At 35.3% G+C, this 11255-nt stretch overlaps 1 protein-coding gene across 2 annotated transcripts; it reads left to right on the forward strand.

The window, feature by feature from the left end:
• Positions 1-7816: 7816 nt before the first annotated feature.
• On the forward strand, positions 7817-11139 carry LOC146900532 (protein PIN-LIKES 7-like). 2 transcript variants are annotated; one of them, XM_085735181.1, is made up of 10 exons: positions 7817-8006; positions 8288-8367; positions 8505-8629; positions 9050-9171; positions 9266-9474; positions 9595-9673; positions 9783-9883; positions 10143-10195; positions 10297-10482; positions 10668-11139. In XM_085735181.1, exons 1-10 carry the CDS (start codon positions 7869-7871, stop codon positions 10790-10792), a joined length of 1218 nt encoding a protein of 405 aa, XP_085591307.1. In that variant the 5' UTR covers positions 7817-7868; the 3' UTR covers positions 10793-11139. The 2 variants fall into 2 exon arrangements, with proteins under 2 accessions (XP_085591307.1, XP_085591306.1); XM_085735180.1 differs by having other exon boundaries at positions 7819-8006; positions 9266-9442; positions 9560-9673.
• Positions 11140-11255: the final 116 nt, after the last annotated feature.

An 11255-nucleotide genomic window follows, 5' to 3' on the forward strand; every position in this document is an offset into this window, starting at 1 on the left:
AAAACAATCTTAAGCTATAAACTACGAAAATAAAATTAAAAGACATCAAATTTGACATAAAAAATTGATTAGTAAAATAAACATGTTAGTTAGCTCTGAAAATTATGAATACATACATAATTTATAAAATTGATTAATAAAATAAAAATGTGGATTTAAGCTATGTAAATTATGAATAAATACATAATTTATAATTCACACAACCAAACAACACATTTTAACCAAGCACTTTGAAGTTTATATGATAGTAATATTTAATTTGGAAAACAATCTTAAGCTATAAACTACGAAAATAAAATTAAAAGACATCAAATTTGACATAAAAAATTGATTAGTAAAATAAACATGTTAGTTAGCTCTGAAAATTATGAATACATACATAATTTATAAAATTGATTAATAAAATAAAAATGTGGATTTAAGCTATGTAAATTATGAATAAATACATAATTTATAATTCACACAACCAAACAACACATTTTAACCAAGCACTTTGAAGTTTATAAATAGTAAGATAATGTGTTTTAAGTCAATGTGGGACTATATCTAGTGCCCATTTTCTTCTTGCGTTTTAAGTTTTTAGAAAAAGAAACATAAATGAATAATTCAACGGCTCATAATCGTATATTGTAAGGAAGATTTATCTAAAAGCCTCTTAGAAGTTGAACTCTTATATAGCAATATTCTAGAACGTTTATCATATCATAATTATGTTTATATATATATAAACACTTCCTTCGTCTCGGAATAATAGTCGTTTAAGGTTTATGTGCGATTTTTAAGGAAATGATTAATTATGTTGATTTCAATGGTAAAATTAGAATCATTTACTAAAATACTCTTATTAGTTAATAAAGCAATTAAGTTAGATGAAATTCAATAAGTAAGGGCAATAATAATGGAGAAATAATAATAAATGTTGTTATTACTTGGAAAAAATAACCAATTTCCCTTTCTTAAAACACATCGACTTAAAGAAGTAGTATCTTACTATTTATAAACTTCAAAGTTGTTGTGAATTCGTTGTGAAAACCACACCAATAATAAAACTGATGCGTGGAGCAAATTAATACCAAGCAATCAATTGAAGCGGATGGCAAAAAAATAATTCAAACAAAAATAAACAGCAAGAGATAAAGGAAGAAGAAGAAGAACACAAGAATCTGTTTACCCAGTTCGGTCTAATGATGACCTACTCTGGGGGAGAGAGCAGCTCTCCGTTCCACTATAATGATATGAGTTTCTTTACAAAGAGATATTGAAGGTTACAAGAATTAGTATTCAAACCTAACTCTACCCTCAGTCCCAGCCTCTTCCCGTGACCAAGAGACTCAATCCTAATAGTGTTTTGTTCAAGGTGAATCAAAACAATCCCAACCCTAGTGTTGTTGCCAAGAGAATTTCTCTATAAACCCTAGTTTGTATGTTGGCTTCTAAACCTTGTTTTTCTACACCACATAATCATCTGATACAAGGTTTATATTTATAGTGGAAAGCATCCCTCAAAAAACCAAACAGAACAGAACCGGCCCATGAAAAAACCGTTTTTTTAACTTCTGCAGCGCAACAAATCGGGCCCCGATTTATACCATTCGGGCGCCGATTTTTACAGTATCACAGGCCTTCAGAATTAGCTCAAAATCGGGCCCCGATTGCACAGTGTTCGGGCGCCGATTTTGACAGTTCCAGGATGCATCATTTTTGAGTCATTTTCCAACAATTCTCCACCTTGACTCCAAAATGGTGATGATGCCAATTTAACCATCAATCACCTTGCTGCTCTCTCCAACCTTCATCTATGCTTCAATGAAGTTAATCAAGTCCAAGCAATGCTTGAACCTTGATCTCGGTAATGATTTGGTGAACGTGTCTGCTGGATTTTCTTCCGATGCCACTTTCTCCACCATGATCTCCTTTGTCTCAATCATGTCTCTAACAAAGTGCAAACGAATGTCAATGTGCTTTGTTCTTTCATGATAGACCTGATGATTTGCCAAATGAATGGCACTTTGGCTATCACAATGTATCTTCACACACTCTTGACTAATCCCCATTTCTCCAATCATACCTTTCAACCATATGGCTTCCTTGACCCCTTCAACAAGGGCTATGTACTCTGCTTGAGTTGTTGAAAGAGCTACAACTGATTGTTGATTTGCCTTCCAAGTTACTGCTGTACCGAACAAAGTAAACACAAAACCTGATAAAGATTTTCTAGTGTCTACATTACCTGCATAGTCCGCCTCCACATATCCCTCCAAAGCATCCCTTCCTGGTTGTGACCTTGTATACTTCAGACCACCTTTCAAAGTCCCATTCAAATATCTCAGAACCCACTTCAAAGCTTGCCAGTGCACTTGACCCGGATTTGCCATAAACCGACTTATCACACTTATTGCATAGGATAAGTCCGGTCTACTACAAACCATACCATACATGATGCTTCCAACCCCACTTGCATAGGGAGTACCCTCCATCTTGCTTTTCTCTTCATCGGATTGAAGACACTGCTTTATTGACAACTTTGTGTGATGACCAAGAGGAGTGCCAACGACCTTAGAATCTCTCATTCTGAACCGCTCCACCACTTTCCTCAAGTAACCTTGCTGAGATAAGAACAGCTCACCTTTGTTTCGGTCCCTTATGATATCCATACCAAGTATCCTCTTTGCATTACCAAGATCCTTCATCTCAAATTCATCATTCAATCTTTCCTTGAGCTTCTGAATCTCTTGCATGTCAGAACTTGCCATAAGAATATCATCTACATAAAGGAGAAGGTAGAGAATGACTTTCTCATTCCTCCTCATCATGTAAACACAACTATCATAGTTGCTTCTCACAAAACCAGCCTTTACTAGGAACTCATCAAACCGACGATACCACTGCCTTGGACTTTGCTTCAACCCATACAAAGATTTCTTCAACAGACATACTTTTGAATCATCTTCTACGAAACCTTCTGGTTGTTGCATATAGATAGTTTCTTCCAACTCTCCATGTAGAAATGCGGTCTTCACATCCATTTGTTCTAACTCAAGATCATACATGTTAACAATCGCCATAAGTACCCTTATAGAACAATGTTTTACCACCGGTGAAAAGATTTCATTGTAATCAATCCCTTCCACCTGAGTAAAACCCTTTGCTACAAGTCTTGCTTTATACCTTGGTGCTTCGACCCCTGGTATACCTTCTTTCTTCTTAAACACCCACTTGCTTCCCACTACCCTTTGATTCTTAGGTAATGAAACAAGTTTCCAAGTCTGGTTCTTTTCCAATGAAAGCATTTCCTCATTCATTGCCTTCAACCAATCCTTGCTTTCGTTGCTTTCTAATGCTTCCCTGAAGTTCTTTGGTTCCGAGTCTTGCAATTCTTCAGCTGCATTCAAAGCATAACAAATGAGGTCAGCATAACCGTATCTAACAGGTGGATTAATTTGTCTCCTTATCCTATCTCTTGCTAGCTGATAGTCAGGATCAATTGTTTCTTGGCCTTCACTCTCATCAGGTACTGGAGTCTGATCCTCCCCTTCCCTTTCATCAGTGGTAGGCTCCACCTCAAACTGAATTTTCTCTACCCCCGTTTCTGAGCTTGTATCCAGGTCTTTGCACTTCATCCCCATACGAGTCTCATCAAAAGTAACATCCCTGCTTATAATAAATTTTGATCCTCCAGGTTCCATCTTCCACAGTCTGTAACCTTTCACACCTTCAGGATAACCCATGAAAATACACTTCACAGCTCTAGCATCAAGTTTGTCCTGTCTCACATGAGCAAATGCTAAAGCTCCAAAAATTTTCAAATTAGAGTAGTCTGCCGGTCTCCCACTCCAAACCTCCATAGGTGTCTTAAGATCTATCCCTGTTGATGGACATCTGTTAATCAAATATGCTGCAGTACTAACAGCTTCTCCCCAGAAACTCTTGGACAATCCAGCTCCCAACAGCATACACCTCACACGCTCCAACAAGGTCCTGTTCATTCTTTCAGCAAGACCATTCTGTTGAGGTGTGTATGCCACGGTTCTATGCCTCTTTATACCTCGTTTCCTGCAAAACTCATTAAACTGCTCTGAAACAAACTCCAGGCCATTGTCAGTTCTCAACACTTTCAGTTTAGTTCCAATCTGATTTTCTATAAGTGTATGCCATTCTTTAAATTTTTCAAAAGCGTCACTTTTATTCTTCAGAATGTATACCCATACCCTTCTAGAAAAATCATCAATAATAGACATGAAATATGAACCTCCCCCATGAGTTTTAACTGATGCTGGACCCCAAAGATCCGAATGAACATACTCAAAAGGCCTACTAGATTTATGCACACCCACCCCAAACTTCACCTTGTGTTGTTTGCCTAATGTGCAATTATCACAGAAATCTAGTTTGTTCAATTTTTCATTCCCTAGCAAACCTTGTTTAGCTAGCTCAACTAAACCCCTCTCACTGACATGACCTAACCTCAAATGCCACAGTTTAGTTATGTCCAGAGTGTCTACACTAGCAACCGATGCATGACCTATAACAGTGGAACCATCTAAAATATATAAACCATGTATTTTAGACCCTTTAGCTATAACTAATGCACCATGAGAAATTCTCATCATACCACGTTCAATTCTAGTACAATATCCTAGACCATCAAAAATGCTTATAGATATTAAATTTCTCTTAAGTTCAGGAATATACCTCACATCCTTCAAAAGGAAATCACGGTCATCAAACATTTTGAGACGGATAGTACCCATACCTTGAATTTTGCAAGCCTTATTGTTACCAAGGCGAACAACTCCACCTTCTTTCAGCTCCAAAGTTTCAAAGTACTCCTTTCTCGGACAGATGTGATAAGAGCACCCAGAGTCCAAGACCCAACCCTTTTCAGGTTCCCAACTTGTCACAGTTAGTGCTCCAGCACTCTCATAACCTTCCTCTTCACTTGCAATCTGAACGGATGGATTACCACTTCCATTGCCCTTTCTCTCCGGACAATCCTTCTTGAAGTGACCATAGTTGTGACAAAGAAAACATTTGTACTTTGTTTTATTATCACCACCCTTTGTCCTAGACTTTGACCTGGAATTCTTGCCTTTCCCCTTTCCTCTGTTTTCACTTCTCCCCCTTGGGACATTCAAGCCTTCTCCACTATCATCAACCTTCAACTCTTTGAACTTGGTCAACTCTTTGGTTGTCAAAGCTGCTTGAACTTCCTCCAAAGTGATAGTGCCCTCTTTGCCATAAAGCATAGTATCCTTGAAATTCTCAAAGGACCTAGGTAAAACACACAGTAGGTGTAAGGCTTTATCCTCATCTTCCAGATTTACATCTATGTTCGCCAAATCATCAATAATCTTATTGAACTCCGTCAGTTGCTCCATTATAGGTTTTGACTCCACCATTCGGTAAAAGTAGAGTTGTTGTTTCAAACATTGTCTATGTGCCAAGGACTTGGTCATGTACAATGAATCAAGTTTATTCCACATAGACACAGCAGTAGTCTCCCTTGCTACCTCTCTCAACACCTTATCACCAAGACACAGAATGATAGCACTGACCGCTTTATCATTCATCTCTGCCTTCTCAACAGGTGTCAGATGCGCAGGCATCTGTGCTTCTCCCTTCAATGCTTCAACACACTTTTGTTGAATTAGAATTGCCCTCATCTTTACCTTCCACAACCCGAAGTCGTTACTACCGGTAAACTTTTCAATATCCCACTTCGAACCCATGATACCTGGTTATTGATTTGACCTTTGCCCCACGGTGGGCGCCAATTGTTGTGAATTCGTTGTGAAAACCACACCAATAATAAAACTGATGCGTGGAGCAAATTAATACCAAGCAATCAATTGAAGCGGATGGAAAAAAAATAATTCAAACAAAAATAAACAGCAAGAGATAAAGGAAGAAGAAGAAGAACACAAGAATCTATTTACCCAGTTCGGTCTAATGATGACCTACTCTGGGGGAGAGAGCAGCTCTCCGTTCCACTATAATGATATGAGTTTCTTTACAAAGAGATATTGAAGGTTACAAGAATTAGTCTTCAAACCTAACTCTACCCTCAGTCCCAGCCTCTTCCCGTGACCAAGAGACTCAATCCTAATAGTGTTTTGTTCAAGGTGAATCAAAACAATCCCAACCCTAGTGTTGTTGCCAAGAGAATTTCTCTATAAACCCTAGTTTGTATGTTGGCTTCTAAACCTTGTTTTTCTACACTACATAATCATCTGATACAAGGTTTATATTTATAGTGGAAAGCATCCCTCAAAAAACCAAACGGAACAGAACCGGCCCATGAAAAAACCGTTTTTTTAACTTCTGCAGCGCAACAAATCGGGCCCCGATTTCTACCATTCGGGCGCCGATTTTTACAGTATCACAGGCCTTCAGAATTAGCTCAAAATCGGGCCCCGATTGCACAGTGTTCGGGCGCCGATTTTGACAGTTCCAGGATGCATCATTTTTGAGTCATTTTCCAACAAAAGTGACTCATTGAAATGTGTTGATGGGTGTGTAAATTATAAATTGTTCCATGTATTCATAATTTATGCAGCTTAATATACATTTTTATTTTACTAATCAATTTTTTGTGTCAAACCTTTTTATGATTTTAATTAATTAATTTTTTATGTCAAATTTGATGCCTTTTAATTTTATTTTCATAGTTTATAGTATAATAGTGTAAAATTGCTTTCTAAATTAAATATTATCATTTTTGTAATCATTTAAATATTCTAGAAATTGAAATGTGGGTGTCACTTTAAATCCTAATGTGGTCACGATAGGTGACAATTGATAGATTTAAAATCAAATATGGTTTATGAATCAGAAGCCAGCCATAAATTCAAACTGGATAATAGAATAATAGTGTAAAGTAATTTTACATTATAGTATATTTTTTTTTTATTCTCAATCGTTGTTATACAATATTTTAGACTTTTATTTGTTGGGATCACTCATGCGTATCAATTTTTATTTGGGAAATTATAAGTAGTTTTCATATAGATCTCTCTTTTCTTTTCCTTTTTTCCGTGATTGTCATTCAAGTGCGACGTTTATTTACCGATTTAGTGCAACATTGTTTGATTTTCTATCTTGTTGGTGTTCATTTGTTTCGTATTTACATATTAGTTTTAATTTCGGATAAATACATTTAACGATTAAAATCTTTAATACTTATATTTGTTACACTAACATGGTAGGAGCTAGTAATAGGTATACACAAAATGCAATTGTCAAATTAATAGATTATGTGGTCGGTTTTTGTAAAAATATTAAAATGATAAAGGAGAAAAAGAAGCATAATTTTCATAGCACATAAATGTTCTTTCTTTATATACAAAATAGAATACATGTGTAAGCTCTATCCTTGAGGCCATGCGCAAATAACGAAACATGTAACTATACTCATTCTAACAAATCGTAATCTTGATCCTTTCTTTCTTTCCCTTTTCACAAACTCATTGGTTCTTGCTTTTCTTCACAGATCATCACTTTCCTATCATTTTCACAGGTTTCATATGATCACTCTCTCATTAATATGCATGCACTATTTATTTTTATTTTGTTCATACATGCATGCATTCTTTACGTATATTATCTCAAGTTTTATTTTCTTTTCTTCACAAACACGTTTGCATAATTTGGCAATATTTTCTTGAAACTTTGAATTTTTTCACTATTGTTGATCATTGGTGTATGGTTATTGTATCTTTCATATCATCACTTTGTCTTTATTCTGTTTTCAAAGATTTAATTATCTTGTGATCATTCTATAGAATAAAACAGAAAGTAAGATCAGAGTACTATAACAGTTTCCTTGAGCAACAAGAAAAGGAGATAAGCACAAAGAGAAGAAAAGCTAGATGAGTTTTTTGGAACAATTGAAGGTGGCATCTGCCCCAATTATTCAAGTCCTACTTATAAGTGCAGTAGGAGCTTATATGTCAACTGACTATGGTAATAATCTTCTTGCAGCGGACTTTCGAAAATCGTTGAACAAGGTAAAGTAGCTTAATGATTTATATATCAGTGTTTTTTAATTCAAATATGTTTAATAACTATACTCGGATGATATAAACAATTTTTTATAGATATTTTCAATCATATTTCCCAATAATTTCATTACGTGATATTAGTTCTTTCTTGAAACTTGTTTATGTTGGGAAAAGATGAAGAAATTTGATTGAACATTCGTGTATCGTTGTTTACATTGTTAGTGTATAGTTATTCATGAATATAATCCTGACATTTTATTCTTCGATTTTGTTTATGCTTTGTGCAGATTGTTTTCACTGCATTTACTCCTGCACTTATATTTGCCAGTTTTGCAAAGAGTGTTTCTCTTGATGATATGATATCATGGTACAAATTTTTTGGATTTTAACTCCTAGAAACTTTGCATATTTGTTGAATGGAGCCACAAGAATAAACAAAGAGTATCATGATGTTTCTGTTTTGTTTGTTTATGTTAACCGTATATTGTTAACTCATCAATGCAGGTGGTTTATGCCGGTTAACATCGGACTCACCTTCTTATTTGGAGGGATCCTTGGATGGATAATTGTTAAGTTGCTAAAGCCAAACATGAAAGTGGAAGGTCTTATTATTGCTTCTTGTTCATCAGGTAACTTAGCATCGAAGTTATGGTATGGCCGGTACTTGGCGTGAGTGAAATATTAAAAGGAATGAGAGGCATAAAATGTTAAGATGTACAAAGGTAGGACCATTTGGAGAGATATTATACAATTTATGGAATGTATTTGAGGGTCTGTCTGGATTTGCTAATTTGAGGTTAATTACTAGCATAAGCACTTACGTGTCTGTTTGAGAGAGCTTATGAAAACAGTTTATGACATGTTCATAAGTTATTTTCACACCTTATTTTCATAATTCATCCAGGATAGCTTATGAAAACAGTCTGATTTTATTTGATCTTATCTTTGTTATCGAAATTAGCTTATATAAACACATAGACAAACTGAACCTAAATATGCAAACGCAAAAAAGGCCTCTCATATTCATTTCATGATGCTTCTATGATCAGGAAATATGGGGAACCTTCCAGTTGTAATCATCCCTGCAATCTGTAATCAGAAAGTTACTCCATTTGGTACACACGATGCTTGCCGCACTAGAGCACTCTCGTACTCTTTTTTCTCTTTGGCGGTAAAAGGAATTCATTTTACATTACATTTGCTTAAGTCATCATAACTTGTATACATTATCTCATAATATTATTTTGTTCTGTTAACTGTTGTAGCTTGGTGGTATTTACATTTGGACCTTCACTTACCAACTGATTCGACAAAGTTCGGTGAAATATAAGGCATTTAAGGCTGCTGAACTCTTAAAGATTGCCAATACAGACCTTGATACTAATGCAGAAACTCAACTTCTCAAGGGAAATGACAATGTTGGAGACACTGAGAACCAAATAGTAAGACTCGTTGCAATGTATATTATCATCGTGTTTTCGTAGACAGAAACAAAAAGGATTTGAATCATATACATTGTCGGTGTATATTATGATTATCTAATGAATCCAAATGTGCAGCTTGTAGACCAAGCTCTGTCCACTGTGCCAAATAGCAAGTCTTTTATGTGTAGAATGGTGGAAGCTTCAAGCCATGTTCTGAAAGAAATAATGTCACCTCCAACAATTGCTACTGTGAGTTCCATTCATTTTATTTGACTTAGATTGTTGGTTTAGTTTTTTATTTCACTGTGAAAGTAAATAAAATGGTTAAGAGAAATTTCACCCCTTATTTCATGATCAGTATTTAGGTTTCCTCTTTGGTGGAGTTAAAACTCTAAGGAACTTAATAATTGGACAAGATGCTCCACTAAAAGTGATTCAAGACTCCATTCAGTTGCTAGGGTATGTGCCTTTTCATCTGAATCCATTTCTTTTATAGTCACCTATGAAATACTGACGTAGATATCAGATACGACAGACATGTTGACATATATTATTTTAAGTAAATGGAAGTCATTGAATAGAGTCATGTGTGTTAGTTTCATGTCGGTGTCTGATACTGACATGTGTCGGTCACCGGACATAGTCGTTTTCAATCTGAAGTGTCAAGTGTTATATAGATAATCAAACTTATAAGTTAGACTGAACTCATTGTTTGTAGGGATGGGACAATTCCTTGCATCACCCTTTTGCTAGGTGGCAACCTTACACAAGGTATATGAAATTTAACTTTCAAAGATGTGCATTCTTCTCAACATTCTTCAAAAACAATCTGAATAAGTAATATTAATTTTTTTTATGTCCTGAAATTGCAGGAATGCGATCATCAAGTATCAAACCATTGGTCCTCATTAGTATCATCATTGCTAAACTTTTCTTACTACCTGTTATTGGATTTTTTGTTGTTAAAGCGGCTGCAAATTTAGGCTTCCTCCCACTAGACCCTTTGTTTCAATATGTGTTGATAATACAGTATGTCCTGCCACCTGCAATGAATATTAGTAAGTCATTCCATACATATTTTTACCAAGTTATTTCAAATTTATAATGGCATAGTTACCTTTTTGCATGAGTGATAAAAAGTGGTTGATTCCATGCATATTTTTGTCAAAGTTACTTAATGGCATTGTAATATATACACACTTAACCATTTTTACTGATATTACATTTTAATGTGATTATGAAGGTACCATGACTCAGCTGTTTGATGTAGGCACAGAAGAGTTTTCAGTTATTCTTTTGTGGTCTTATGGTGCTGCAGCTATAGCACTCACTCTTTGGTCAACATTCCTCCTATGGTCATTATCTTAAGATGGTTTTATCTTATAAATTGACCAAACAAATGTACAGAACCACCACCAATGTAACAGTTGTGCAACTGAGAAAATTGTACAGCAAATTCCTTTCACCTCTTCCCAGGCCGGTTCAAGGGGAAGAATAGTAAACCTTTGCTTTAGGCATCTTATTTTTCTTAATATGAACTATTAGTTGTCAAGGCCCCTAAAATACATGTGGTATACAATTTTGTTTTTAGATACATGATTTAAATGTTCGTTTCAAAAACGAAATGTGAAACCAGATTGCTGTTGCTTATTAACCTCTGTGGCTAATAATCATTTCATTTTATTTTTGGAAAGATAGGTTTTGATTCGGACAAATTTTGGTGCATTTTGTGTTGATCACTGGACAAGTCGTAACTAATCATAAAATGAGTGCTCATTCTCTCCTTAAGTATACTTTTGAATCTTTATATTTTGTCTAACTTATACATGAA

The sequence above is a fragment of the Medicago sativa genome, chromosome 8 (assembly GCF_051527215.1).
Source record: "Medicago sativa cultivar Bolivia chromosome 8, Bolivia_mono, whole genome shotgun sequence".
NCBI lineage: Eukaryota > Viridiplantae > Streptophyta > Magnoliopsida > Fabales > Fabaceae > Medicago > Medicago sativa.

Bases quoted from the DNA above. Each gene is read 5' to 3' on its own strand.
- LOC146900532 (XM_085735180.1), top strand. From the start codon at position 7,869: ATGAGTTTTTTGGAACAATTGAAGGTGGCATCTGCCCCAATTATTCAA. The intron at 8,630-9,049 runs GTAACTTAGCAT...TTCTATGATCAG, and splicing joins TATTGCTTCTTGTTCATCAG to GAAATATGGGGAACCTTCCA. The intron at 9,884-10,142 runs GTATGTGCCTTT...CATTGTTTGTAG, and splicing joins GACTCCATTCAGTTGCTAGG to GGATGGGACAATTCCTTGCA.